Below are 15,443 nucleotides of genomic sequence, written 5' to 3' on the forward strand. Positions count from 1 at the left end.
TGATTTAACAGCTTTAGAAATACTTATGCTGTTAAACTCTTATTTAGTTTAATGGAGGGACAATGTTTATTGTCATCCACTATTCTTTACGTATTATGTATATAATCAATAATTGAATTCCATGAATGTAATTAACCTAAGAGACAAATGATCTAAGATAGTTAGATCAATGAGATTGATGCATAACGTTACATGGGATGCATTTTCTTTTGGAAATCTTCTCAACTATTATATACATTGAAGAATTGCAATGTGCCATTATTGTGAGGTTTAACTTATTCCTTCACCTCGTTGTAGTTAATATCAAATGTATTATATAAAGGTGCCACTATTGACACTAAATATTAATATTTACATCCAGGAACATTCCACAAGTACTGACACACCCCGTCCCGAAGGAGGGTATGCTGGCCGTCACGTGAGAGTGACGTAACCATTTGCACAGTACGGAAGCTTTAAGATACAATTTAAATTGATACACCCGAAGGTGAGTCCTAATTTTGTCCAATCTGTCAGAACACCGTCGAATTCCTCGTAGTCACCACACCTTTGTGATTCCTGAACCTGGAGGGGCGCAAAACCAAAATTGAGTGGGTCAGTAAAACAATTCTTTTCCAAATCCAAACATTTCTCAAAACGTTGTAACCCCTCTCCGTAAAACCTGTATACTTTCCCAGAAATGTAAAATATAAATATACATATATATTCTCAAAACTTCATTTTTACTATCTCAACATTATCTCTTTATCAATCATGCCATGCCATGTCATCTCAACATTTCTCATATTAATTATGCCATGCCACATCATTTCAACAGTAATAAGGTATGAATGCATCAACATAATCATATCAGGTGCAAGAAAGTAATCAACCGTAGGCCCTCTAATAGCCCTATACGGTTGAACCTAGAGCTCAAAATCTATCATTATCACTCTACCGGAGTCACCTCTGTGACCCGTCCGGCCTTCTGCACACAAGTTACGCTCTAGTGCTTCTCATAAATCATCTGTGCACATAATCTAAGGTCACCCACCAGTCGGAATCTCACTAACACTCTCGCGACTGGCCTGTCGTACCCACTCCGCGTGGACTGTACGACTAGCATCTACTTGGATCCAAGGCGAGCGTGCGATGCGGTGAATACTATAAGCACTAAACCATGGTGCAGGATTTGAGCTCAATATATATCATCATCATCATAACAGTAATTAAATACTCATCTGTGCGTCCACCGCACCATTTCATACATATGCATCATAAATCAATTCTTACCTGTGCGTCCACCGCACCAATTCATACATATGCATCATAAATCAATTCTTACCTGTGCGTCCACCGCACCAATTCATACATATGCATCATATATTAATTCATGCATGGCATTTCAACTCACATTTCTATATACTTTTCATATCAATTCTATGCATGGTATTTCACTTCCCGTTTTTCCACATAACTCATATGCATTTCATTTTAAACATATTTTCATTTCAATTCAATTTCTGGGAAACGTCAAGTATATATATATACGGAAAATAAAACTGCCCACTCACCTGGAGTTCGCCCTACAACTCCCTAGCACAATACGCCAAGGCGTCATGACGATCGGCGCCTAAAACAATAATCAATTCCAACCTCAGAATTCATATCGATAGAATATATAACTTATATAAAATACGTCACTACGTAGATTGATCCGGAAGATCCACCCCTCAGATTTTAAATCCATAACTTCCAGAGGTCCACATTATACCTCTAGGACAACATCCTAAAATTTCATTACCATCCAACGGTCGGATCTCCGTCAATTCACATTTTCACCTAAATGTGAAAATTATAAAACGTTATTTGAACACCTAACCAACAATCCTCAATAACTTTCTCATACGGTGTTCAATTTAGGTATATGAATATACCACAGTGATCTACTCGACGTCACGGACGTCGACATATTTTTAAAATAATTTTTTACTGTAGAACGCGCCCCCACGCGCCAAGGAAGGCACGGACCTACGCGCCCCCACGCGCACCTTCTTCTTCCTTGGGTCGCCGGACTGGTTTTTCCGGCGGCCGTTTTTCAAATTTCCATAACTTTGTCATTTCTCAACGAAATCAAGTGATTAAAAAACGAAAGTTGTAGCCCTTGAAGAGACAAAGAGAATGGTACCTTGCACAACACCTAGTTCGCCGTGGTTTGGCCGGAAACTGCCTCGAAAGCCTCGGAGGTCGCCGGAAACTGGGTATTTTTCAAATGAGTATAACTTCTTAAATACTCAACGAAATTGAGTGAAACAAAAAGGAAAGTTGTAGTACTTGACGAGACGAAGAGATTGATACCTACCTCGACTCCTAACTCTCCGGGGATTCGCCGGAAAACGCCTCGAAAGCTCCGGCCAAACTTTGAACTTGTCGATCTCCGTGTTCTTACGTCCAAAAACTTCCAACGAAGCACTCCGAGCTTCCTTGGGACCTTACTAAACTCGCTGTGATCTTGTTTTAGCCTAAAACGTAACCAATTCAAAGCTCATGAACAGTGTCATCTCACGGCAACTTTAGAACTAGGGTTTTCGAAGTGAAACTCACCTGAAATTGGTATCCCCGTGCTCGTGAAGTCCCCAGGATCACGATGGTGGTCTTAAATGGAACGTTGGTACAAGATTGTGGTGGTTCTTGGTGGTTGCCGTGAGTTCGAGAGTAAGAGAGAGAATGAGAGAGTTTTCAGAAAAGAATAAGAGAGAGAGTCTGGAATGAAAGAAGAAGAGAGAAGAAAGGTTACGGGTTTTAGGGAGGGAATTCAGGGTAGGAGGCCCTACCTAAGTCCAAGCACAAATTAACACATACAAATATAAATCTAACCCTAGTTTAGGATCTTAAAGTAAAACAAATGTCATACATTTACACACCTTAATCCCGTTTAAGGTCACATTGGTCATCTCACGTCCTCGGAATTAATAATTCCGGGACGGGCTGTGACAATCTCCCCTCCTTATAGAATTTCGTCCCCGAAATTCCAATCACCAACCAGAACATCAAAACTCATAAAATAGTCTCGGATACATAACTCTCATCCGTTCTTCTGTCTCCCATGTAATTTTCTACTGAATGATTTCCTTCACAAAGCTTTTACTACTTACTCTGTCTTAATTCTTAGGACCTTCTTTTTCCAATCCAAAGTCGACATTAGTTCCTCACCAATCAGATCCGGCTTAATTCTCAATAGTTGCACCAAAGTCCCATGTAACGACTCTGCCACTTAGTGACAACGCATCGAACACAAAATACATTATGTGCCTTAGCCAATTCTGAAGGCATCACAAACTTGTATGCAACTTTATTGATTCCTTTAGTGAAAAAAAAAAAAAAAATGGTCTGATGTGTCTAAATCTTATCTTGTCTCTTTTCCAATTCTCGTCATTTCTGTTCGCGGTGAATTTTCCAAAAATATCAAACCATTTACCTTACACACTCGATTAGTGGCATATCCATCTGTTGATCTCTTTTGCCATTCCTGGTTACTTCAGGTTAACTTAATCACCTGAATACTTTGAGGAAACTCATCCATAGTCTCAGGGTCTACTAAAACTCTTTCTTGATCGAATCCTTCTCTACCCAGAAACATTCCATTCACAAGTCATCAAAAACCGACTCACATGACACATTTCATGATCCTTATGGCGTTACTTCGGAAACTGCACAACCAACATACTTAAGAAACTCAACAGTTCCGTAAACCAATTCTCTTTTCCATAAAACAAATAAGTAATGTTGCACTGTCTGGGAAAGGTTGTTACTCAACACTGGAGTAAATGTACTAACTTGTTACTTAACAAGTATAACTTCTTCTCGATCTTCCATTCTTAATTTTTCTTCCGTTGGTTTTCAATCCACAAGATGATACTCTTGGCAAACGTGCCAGACATTAATCTTACTGTAGTCTTCTCACCAAGTGCTTGAGCTAGAACAAACTTTACGATCACCCTGATCGTACAATCATGTTCATTAAGCAATACAATTCACTTTCGCTGCCTCATATCAAAATCCTTCCAAGTAATGGATATTGAAGACTTTTTGGATTCGTAAAAATCTTGCATTCTTACCAAATATAATGCCTTCATAACTTCACAGCAAGAATGGTAATCATGACTTCCAAGTCACCCGTAGGGTAATTCATCTTATGAGATTCCATTTATCGTGAAACGTATGCAATCACCCTAACATTTGCATCAACATGCCTCCAATACCATTCAAGAAACATCACTAAAAATTTATGATTACCACTATTCTTTGGGAATACCAAAATACGTGCATGAGTGAGGAAATACTTCAGTTGTTGAATCCTTTGCTCACAATTTCCTTCCCACTCATACATAACCTCCTTTCTCAACAGTCTCATCAATGACAAAGCAATGACTGAAAAATCTTTCACAACCATCCAAGATAGCCTGGTAAGCTAAGAAATTCCGAATCTTAATTACAGTTCGTGGTTGTTCCAATTCCTCAATTTCTGCTATCTTTTAAGGATTCACTTGAATACCTTAAGAATATATAACAAATCTCAGAATGCCACCTGATTCATCTAACTTTAGCATTTGCTACTTAGCATACAACCGACATTCTTCCAATCTTTGTTCCACCGACTTAATACATTTACATGCTCTGCTCTGGCTCAGAATATGCCAGAATATCTTCAATGAAAATGATATCTATTTATCAAGGCATTATTGGAATACTTCATCCAATAACTCATAAAACAGCATGAGTATCCATATAGCATCACCATAGTTCATAAAACAATCTTAAGAACAACGTCGCTCATAATCTTTAATTGGTAATAACCAGACCTCAATTCAATCTTTGAATCTTCGCAATTACTTCTGAGCTGGTTAAATAAACATCAGTACATCACCATGGATAACGGTTCTCAATCGTTACCCGACTCCATTGTCTATAATCAATGGATAGTCTTAAAGCCCATTTTCTTCCTTACCAACGAACTGGGGCTCCCCCAAAGCGTTGTACTAGGTTGAATAAAATTTTTATCAACCAATTCTTTCAACTGAATTTCCAATTCCCTTAACTCATCATGAACCAATCTTTAACATAAATTTATACCTGGCAACAAATCAATAGTGAACCTCATATCTCTGCCTGAAGGCAATCCAGGTATACTTTCAGGGAAGACATCAAGAAAATCTAACCCTTTCAACATTATTCACACTACTCCAAACAACATCATTTAGCACCACATGAGCTAAGTATTTTTGACAGCCTTTCGAAAACAATCTCTTTGCTCTCACAGCATAAATAACAGCCTGACTCAATCCATTTTGCATACTTACAAAAGTAATCTCTGTTCATCCAGATCGATGGAAAATACTGGTTTCCCGTAACATTCCGTCTTGTCACAATTATAACCAACCAATCTAATGGAACAAAATTAACTGATACAATATATATTCTATTATTATTAAGCATTCCAAATAAGTACAAAATAATCTACCGGTTTACTTACTTAACGAATCCACGAATGAGTTATTAATATTACGGTCTGCAGCCCGCAATACTGATAAATCATCGTTGTCTCGATAAGTAGGCAACCACTCACAAAGATATAACATTACTATTTTGTCACTCAATGCAAAATACATACACTCGTCTCAACTACATTTATTTACTACTCTCTAGGTAATAACATACATAATAAGAAATATATCAGCCGAAGTCAACTAGAATGATCAATACGGCTGATTCAACTCTTATCTCAATAATACGTCGGCCGGATCCACTCCGCGTGGTCAGTACGGCCGAACCTATAACTCACCAATTTCTCATGTGTCAGTCGAATCCATTTCTCATGGTCTGTACGGCTGAACATATAACTCATCAAATCTCTCTTTACTCACGGTCAATCCGACCAAACTACTAAGTCCATAACTCTGCTGAATCGACACTATGATATCATGGAAAATTGTTGAGTACAACTAATTCTAGGGGCAATTCACAATTCTGCGTCCCCTCTATTCACATAAACACATTCCTTGATTTCACATTTCTCAAAGTGTTAATTTTGTACCTGCTGCACAAAGTACATTTCCTTTACTCGAGACACCTTGTCTCAAATATCTGGGATTACTAGTATATCCATCACTTTTACTCTGACCAGCGACATTAAAACCTCAGCTGGAAGAATTAACTCTAGCTTCACTTCTTTCGAAGCTCTGAATCTTTCTATATCCTTGATAAGACGAATCATTAACTTTATCGTCTTCTTTTAATTCCCATTCATTTCTTATTCTTCTTTATTCTCGTTGATCATGTTCTCAGAGTCCTCAAGACTCAACAGCATCTCGTATATTCCTGGTAAGAAGTATAATGGATAGTGGTCACCCAAAATACCACTTCCCTTTTTGCCACCCAGCTTAAAACAACATAACACCTCCACCAATAACAACCATATCTGGATGGAACGAGGCAAGTCTGAAAACTTTCTATAATATCCCTCGATCATCACCTTCCTTGTCTCATATTTGTAAACTCTTGTTTACTACCATCGATAAATGCCGGAGGGATAAACTTTTCCCTTAAACAAGTCCTTAAACAATTTTAAATCGGCTGTTCCTCCGGTGACAACACATCATACTCCTGTTTCCACCAGGATACAAATTCATACCCAAAACCAGGTAGTCGTCTCGACCCCCTGTCAGAAGGAAGATTCCTTTGACTTGCATATTCCGAAACATCTTTTCCAAATGGTTAAACCGTTACTTCGCTCCCTCAGGTTCATCATTTCATAAGGTGATTCAAATTCGACTTATAATCCGTCTTAAAATGTCCCTTTTTATAATAGACTGAATCACCATAATAATAGTTTTCCCTAAACCGCTATATTAGGGAGACTAAATTCCTCCAACTAAGTGGCTTACTACGAGGCGGTGTAGTTCTGACAGAATTCACTAGAACTTCTCAAGATGTCCAAGATTGCAACCATGCTCTGATACCAACTGACACACCCCGTCCCGAAGGAGGGTATGCTGGCCGTCACGTGAGAGTGACGTAACCATTTGCACAGTACGGAAGCTTTAAGATACAATTTAAATTGATACACCCGAAGGTGAGTCCTAATTTTGTCCAATCTGTCAGAACACCGTCGAATTCCTCGTAGTCACCACACCTTTGTGATTCCTGAACCTGGAGGGGCGCAAAACCAAAATTGAGTGGGTCAGTAAAACAATTCTTTTCCAAATCCAAACATTTCTCAAAACGTTGTAACCCCTCTCCGTAAAACCTGTATACTTTCCCAGAAATGTAAAATATAAATATACATATATATTCTCAAAACTTCATTTTTACTATCTCAACATTATCTCTTTATCAATCATGCCATGCCATGTCATCTCAACATTTCTCATATTAATTATGCCATGCCACATCATTTCAACAGTAATAAGGTATGAATGCATCAACATAATCATATCAGGTGCAAGAAAGTAATCAACCGTAGGCCCTCTAATAGCCCTATACGGTTGAACCTAGAGCTCAAAATCTATCATTATCACTCTACCGGAGTCACCTCTGTGACCCGTCCGGCCTTCTGCACACAAGTTACGCTCTAGTGCTTCTCATAAATCATCTGTGCACATAATCTAAGGTCACCCACCAGTCGGAATCTCACTAACACTCTCGCGACTGGCCTGTCGTACCCACTCCGCGTGGACTGTACGACTAGCATCTACTTGGATCCAAGGCGAGCGTGCGATGCGGTGAATACTATAAGCACTAAACCATGGTGCAGGATTTGAGCTCAATATATATCATCATCATCATAACAGTAATTAAATACTCATCTGTGCGTCCACCGCACCATTTCATACATATGCATCATAAATCAATTCTTACCTGTGCGTCCACCGCACCAATTCATACATATGCATCATAAATCAATTCTTACCTGTGCGTCCACCGCACCAATTCATACATATGCATCATATATTAATTCATGCATGGCATTTCAACTCACATTTCTATATACTTTTCATATCAATTCTATGCATGGTATTTCACTTCCCGTTTTTCCACATAACTCATATGCATTTCATTTTAAACATATTTTCATTTCAATTCAATTTCTGGGAAACGTCAAGTATATATATATACGGAAAATAAAACTGCCCACTCACCTGGAGTTCGCCCTACAACTCCCTAGCACAATACGCCAAGGCGTCATGACGATCGGCGCCTAAAACAATAATCAATTCCAACCTCAGAATTCATATCGATAGAATATATAACTTATATAAAATACGTCACTACGTAGATTGATCCGGAAGATCCACCCCTCAGATTTTAAATCCATAACTTCCAGAGGTCCACATTATACCTCTAGGACAACATCCTAAAATTTCATTACCATCCAACGGTCGGATCTCCGTCAATTCACATTTTCACCTAAATGTGAAAATTATAAAACGTTATTTGAACACCTAACCAACAATCCTCAATAACTTTCTCATACGGTGTTCAATTTAGGTATATGAATATACCACAGTGATCTACTCGACGTCACGGACGTCGACATATTTTTAAAATAATTTTGTACTGTAGAACGCGCCCCCACGCGCCAAGGAAGGCACGGACCTACGCGCCCCCACGCGCACCTTCTTCTTCCTTGGGTCGCCGGACTGGTTTTTCCGGCGGCCGTTTTTCAAATTTCCATAACTTTGTCATTTCTCAACGAAATCAAGTGATTAAAAAACGAAAGTTGTAGCCCTTGAAGAGACAAAGAGAATGGTACCTTGCACAACACCTAGTTCGCCGTGGTTTGGCCGGAAACTGCCTCGAAAGCCTCGGAGGTCGCCGGAAACTGGGTATTTTTCAAATGAGTATAACTTCTTAAATACTCAACGAAATTGAGTGAAACAAAAAGGAAAGTTGTAGTACTTGACGAGACGAAGAGATTGATACCTACCTCAACTCCTAACTCTCCGGGGATTCGCCGGAAAACGCCTCGAAAGCTCCGGCCAAACTTTGAACTTGTCGATCTCCGTGTTCTTACGTCCAAAAACTTCCAACGAAGCACTCCGAGCTTCCTTGGGACCTTACTAAACTCGCTGTGATCTTGTTTTAGCCTAAAACGTAACCAATTCAAAGCTCATGAACAGTGTCATCTCACGGCAACTTTAGAACTAGGGTTTTCGAAGTGAAACTCACCTGAAATTGGTATCCCCGTGCTCGTGAAGTCCCCAGGATCACGATGGTGGTCTTAAATGGAACGTTGGTACAAGATTGTGGTGGTTCTTGGTGGTTGCCGTGAGTTCGAGAGTAAGAGAGAGAATGAGAGAGTTTTCAGAAAAGAATAAGAGAGAGAGTCTGGAATGAAAGAAGAAGAGAGAAGAAAGGTTACGGGTTTTAGGGAGGGAATTCAGGGTAGGAGGCCCTACCTAAGTCCAAGCACAAATTAACACATACAAATATAAATCTAACCCTAGTTTAGGATCTTAAAGTAAAACAAATGTCATACATTTACACACCTTAATCCCGTTTAAGGTCACATTGGTCATCTCACGTCCTCGGAATTAATAATTCCGGGACGGGCTGTGACAAGTACCATATTAAATCCTAAACTAATTTGTTAAACAATTCTGTACGTAAACCCAACTCACCACACAAATTGAGTTATTTTTTTATTTTATTTTATTTTTTATTAATTTATTATTTTATTAGGATGCAAAAGGATTCAAAGTTGTTACATTAATTTAGGCGAGGGGGAGTGTCCCGTTTGGACCAAAGTTGGTTGAAAAGTCAAAATTCAGATTGCAGCTTTGATTCATGAATTTTAATCGAATAAAAAGAAAAGTAAATGAAGAGAAATGGTTCCTAAACTTTAATTGAATTGTAACTTTAATCCATGAATTAAAATCTATTAAATTTGGTCCTCGAACTTGACAAAATGTGGAGCCTTAGTCCTTCTCCAAACCCAGCTGCCATTATAGCACTGCACTCTCCCAACAACCAAACCAAAGAACGTTTAAAATCTAAATTTGGAACACAATCTCCTTGAATGGTTCACATACAAGTAATAATTCCACATAATTAAACCTCACCCTGAAACCAAACATACTTAAGCACTCAAGATCATCGCTGCATAACACCGACCTTGGTACCGTAACTGATGAAGACCTAGTGTGTAAAGACCTCGTAGCTCCGCTGTGGTACCTTCTTGATAATGGCCCTCATGAGATCAAAGTAGAGGGGCAGCTGTGCAATTGCGAAAAAGGTGACTGGCAGGCAAGTTGCCGCATATAATGCATATGCCACAAATTTCAGTTGATGTTTGAGGACAAAGATATGCCCTGCGCAGAATGAGACTATAATGGAAGCTATAGATGCGAAGAGTGATGTTAGACCTATCAAAAGTTTCCGAGGCAAGTCCAGTGAAAAATCACTTTCTTCGTATCTAGAAGTGAGAATTGAAAGAAAGAAGACCAGGGATGTTACTGAGAAGCAGAGAGCAACGAGTGATGAGATGGTGAAGGCACTGAAGGCTGGCTTGTTCTTAAGAATTGGTTCTCCTGTAGTCTGATCAAGTCCACCTGGTACAGTCGCCGATGTTGCAAATGCAACCGTTGCAATGAGCGCTGCAACAACAGAGCATGACTCCGAGGTTTTGATAAGCCATTTGCTGCCTTCTTTCATAAGATCTCGGTGTGTATGTATGAAGATCTCCTTTGAGGTCTGGCCTTTTTTGTTGTAGCGAGCAAAGAAATGATGAGGCATTGAGCTTTTGACAAACTGTGCAATCAGTTAACATAACAGTACTCTTAGAAGATGTAGCTCAGATACTTAAAAAACTTGCTTGAAGTTTAGCATCAAAGATTAACCAAATGCCGGTAATCTCTATTAATTAATGAAACCCTCTTTGTCAACCAAAAGAGGGTGAAATTACTACTTGTTCTTCTATCACACAAAAAAAATTGATGGACAATAATGTAATTTCACAGGCTCAAATTTTACTTTTTTATATTGAAGTCTAACCTACAGGTGATGTTAAAATACCTCCAATATTTAAAAAAAAAAAAACGAAAAACGAAAACCTCCCACTCCCCCCACGTTCTCTCTCTCTCACCCTCTCTCCTTCTCATTTAAAAAAAAAAATGTGTTCATACACACAAAGTGTGTAGGCAAATGCTATATAATATAATTGAACGAAAATGTTCTGTTTCCATGTACTATTTCAACATAGACTAGTGATTAACATGATTCTTATCTGAATGTGCAGTCTACATTTACAGTTTGACAACATATACATCCATATTGCAATACTACCAAAGTGAAGAGTTGTAAAATACTGTAGTATATATGGGAGATCAATAATAGTAACCTACCTTGTACCACTTGATTTCCCATTGCATTTGCAATGCGGCGCCCGGAATAAGCCAAGGTCGGTACTGTCCACATGTAGCGGCAAGGTGTAATGCGCTGTTACCTTGGTTGTCCAACTGACGCAACAAGCTTTCTTTTAGTAGCCTTCTCTTCTGCAAGAGATTGTAAACATGGGGTTGCCTGTTCTCAACAGCTAAGAGCACAACATTCTTTTGATCGGAATCCACGTCCTGGACAGCCACTGGAAATTTGTCGAGGACTTTTTCTACTATTTCGGTCACTCCCATCTTTGCTGCAATTAATATAGGTGTCTGCCTTTTATCTGCTTCATCATAAGTTACTTTCTTCTTGTCTCTCGAGATCTTGTTGTGCTTCCTATCATTACTGTTGTTGAGCTCAGGCTCGTGATCATGTACATGATCTGGTGATGAGGATGAGGAGGGGGTTTGCTCTAGCAAGGTGGGATTAGGAACTTCAGACTCTTCTTTATGTTTGCTTGGGTGAGTTTCGTTGGGATTTTGGCCGGTATTTTGATACTTGTATAAAGAAGTGCACTGGACGAGTTCATTCATGACCTGATTAGCCCATATATGTCGCTCTTTCTTCTCTTGGATTTTCTTTATCTTCCAAATTCCTGGATTCTCCATTCAAGAAACAAACATTACGATCGACAAAACAAATATGTAATTAAAGGAAGCGTAAGTTTGACACTGACCAATTCCCAGAATGATGAGCAAGGCCTTCATCATAAGCTTCCAAAACAAAACAAACGAGGCATAATTCGGTGGAAACGCCTTCACTCCTGGTTGGTTTGCATCTGCAACAGAAAGGTTATGATCAACTCTGGAGTGCCGTACAATTCATGAAACTCTCTACAAAAGTAGAGCTAAATTCGAGGGTACATTAGTTCAAACACAAATATATCTTTGCATATATGACTGTTCTGTTTCATTCTAAATAATTTTTTGTGGTAAATGTCGGATACAGACGGAATGCTAATCATATATGAGATTCTATGGTTAATTGTAAATGAAAAGTTGCAAAAGGGATATTAGGAGAGTTCAAGAGTTTTGCTCCACATCAAAAGAAATTTTGGTGGTCGAAGGGAGGAGGTATTGTAAAAGGTTAAGGCTAAGTAGGAATGTAAAGCCTTATACAAAATACAACCAATGAAACTATGAGAGGCATAAAATTGAGAAGAAGACGAGTTGGATGTCTATAACTTGCTAGAGCAAGGGAAAGGAAGACAAGAGACTTGAACCAGGTAAGGTGTATCAATGATGAGAATGGAAATGTTTTACCTGCAGAGAATGCGGTTCAAGACATCTGGAGACCTTATTTCCATAATCTTTTTAATGAAGGACACAAAATGATTACTTCTTTGGGGGAGTTGAGTAACTCGGAAGGGTATAGAAATTACTCATTCTATAAATTGGAGTTCGTAATTGAAATTTAGGTGTATTTTTGCTCTGTTTTCAAATTCTATCATGTTTTTATTTAAATTTTCATGAATTAATTAAATTCATTTTGCTAGGGTTTAAGATGTAGCCTAGCCATGAATACTCCAAGTTTATAATTATATTAATTTCTTATTTGTTCAGTATTTGTTACTGTTTTTAATGCTTGCAATTAATTGTTCAATAATTCTTTGATTAGAAGAATTAAGTTGAGATCTGAATGAGATATCTAATATATAGCTTCTTGTAACGAATGTCATGTCTTGAATGAGTGCAAAGAATGAACTAACATTCTGTATTCGTTGAGTGGAAAAGAATTGAACTAACATTCTATTTTCTTGAGGATTTTCCATAGTACGTAATTGGTTCTTGGTCTTTCTATATTCGTTGATTGGAAAAGAATTGGTTGTTAGTCAGGAATACTTTTGAAGGAGCCTGTACAGGGATTATCAAATAAATTAGAAAAAATCAACTGTCAACATGTCTAAGTTCATATGCTATAGATTTCGAGTGGGATTGGTTAATTAGGTTAAGTCGGCGTCTTAATAATTTATATACCATGCTTTATTTTCATTCATCTTTCATATTTATTTGCATTTAGTTTCTTTGCATATCTAATTTGTCATCATAATTTTTGTCTTATTTATCATGATAGTAAATTTAAATTAATCAGACTTTTGTGGGAAGAACACTCTACTTATTATTATATTACTTGACAATGTTATGCACTTACAATTATATAATATACATTGTATATAATATATAGACCCTATCTAGGTAAAGAAGTTTACCATCAGTTGATCTTGAACTCGTTGTATCCAATATTTCTTTGGATTCTAACTTGATATCAGAAGATGATGCTCCAGAACTTGCCTCTGCAATTATTGGGATAACTAATCAGATGAAAGTAATTAACTTATTTGTATATTGGCAGAGTCGCTGACGGAAGATTCACAAGGATGGATTGTGTTTGGCAGAAAACGTTTAAAGTGTTTTGGATCGTAGAAAGAGTTTCAAGACAGATGCTTCTTCAGGAAGCACTTTAACAAAATTTGAACTTGTTTCTAATGAAAGCATTTCTAGTGAGCAAAAGTAACTCCTACATAAGTTTTTCCAAAAGAAAAAATAAAATGTAATTCCTACATAAGCAATCCCAAAACGTGCCCTCAAGTAGGATGCTTACCTATTACTGAGCTGCTCATTGGTCGAGGATTCTCTTCATCTTCAGCTGCATTGATACCATTTCTGTTTCTGTTTCCTCCATTAGCTTGAGGGAGTGAGCAGCGCAGTTTATTCCAGTATACGCGCAAAGCTTGGGTACAATTCTTTTTTCCCCGTGATTTCGCTACAATTTGAGAAACTGAATTAGACCTGTAGTGCAAACGTTCGGTGAAGAGAATTAATGCAACATAAATATTTGACAAGATTCACCCACTTAACACTTTGAACAGACTTCTCAGATGCCGGAAGAAGTTCATGCAAGTTTCGTAGTTTGCCGGATACTTCAAACTGTTTTGTTCTCCTGCCTTGTGCAGACAAGCTTCATGATTATATGCTTCAATTTTGAGATTATCAACGATCAAACCTGACAAATGAAATCGAAAAGTTCGGTTTAAATCTAAGATCATGCAACGATGAACAAAAAGATAATTTACATCTTTAGTTAGAATATCTTACAGCGGTATATAATCTCATCAGCTATTCCAAGGCGAGTACTGCTTTTGAATGCATTAGGCTTTCCGGCCAGAATATGCAGCGGAGATAAACCGTTTTCATTCATAGAGTTAGCGAGTTCCGGGTACAATCGAATTATCTGAAACGCCAAACCTATCAAAACAAAAGTACAGAATGAATGGCATTTTTATTTTTAGGATAGTTAGTTGCGGTCAGTCTGGAGCACAGATGGCTAAAGGGGAGTGTACTTACAGAAGTATTCACCAGAGATAGCAGCATGGAGAATGGTATCACCATTGTTGTCTCTAAGGGAATGGAACTTTTCTTGGCAGTGAATTTGAAGACAAAGGAAAGACTTTATGTTGCCATTATGAGCTGCCAAGAAGAGAGGGGTCTCACCGTCCAGGTTGCGTACGGAGACGAGGTTTTGATCCTTCGTAGCCATGATTTCGCAAAGTTGCACGTAATTAAGCCTGGCAGCCAGATGGAGAGCTGTGTTGCCTTTCTCATTCCCCAAGTTGAATATTTTGGATGCATTTCCTCCGAGGGAAATGATGCTGAGCAACTCGATTGCGATTTCTGTTTGGCCATCTGCAATTGCAATGTGTAGAGCAGTCTCGTTTGATTTGGTTATCTTGGCCTCTTGAGCCTTGGAACTGTTTTTGTAGGCTTCCACCACCTTTCCCCACTGCCCTTTCATGGCGCTTTCGAACAAGCTATCTACTTCCTCCTCTAAGGCCATGGCTTAATTGATGGCTTGTTTCTCTAGTTTTGTAGCTTATTTATACTGCCATGAGATGCAATATCTGATAGCATTGTTGGCGTAAGTTGGATCGATACAATAAGGATCTGAAGCGAGTGGCACATCAAAGAAGTACAATAGTAATATAATATAATATAATAAAGTTCAAATGTAGGTGGTTTACTTCTTAT

At 38.3% G+C, this 15,443-nt stretch overlaps 1 protein-coding gene and 1 long non-coding RNA gene across 2 annotated transcripts; both read right to left on the reverse strand.

Moving 5' to 3' along the window:
- Positions 1-202: 202 nt before the first annotated feature.
- LOC139190738 (uncharacterized) lies at positions 203-2,754 on the reverse strand. The gene is made up of 5 exons (XR_011575099.1): positions 2,584-2,754; positions 2,342-2,501; positions 2,168-2,236; positions 1,554-1,612; positions 203-564 (listed from the first exon to the last, which is right to left on the reverse strand). It is a non-coding gene; the product is annotated as an uncharacterized lncRNA (long non-coding RNA).
- Positions 2,755-9,879: 7,125 nt separating this feature from the next.
- Positions 9,880-15,242, reverse strand: LOC103408322 (uncharacterized). The gene is made up of 8 exons (XM_070810823.1): positions 14,763-15,242; positions 14,514-14,663; positions 14,272-14,421; positions 14,020-14,181; positions 13,628-13,711; positions 12,095-12,196; positions 11,382-12,013; positions 9,880-10,788 (listed from the first exon to the last, which is right to left on the reverse strand). Exons 1-8 carry the CDS (start codon positions 15,208-15,210, stop codon positions 10,177-10,179), a joined length of 2,340 nt encoding a protein of 779 aa, XP_070666924.1. The 5' UTR covers positions 15,211-15,242; the 3' UTR covers positions 9,880-10,176.
- Between the last annotated feature and the right edge of the window lie 201 nt (positions 15,243-15,443).

This window comes from Malus domestica, chromosome 13, assembly GCF_042453785.1.
Source record: "Malus domestica chromosome 13, GDT2T_hap1".
Taxonomy (NCBI): Eukaryota; Viridiplantae; Streptophyta; class Magnoliopsida; order Rosales; family Rosaceae; genus Malus; species Malus domestica.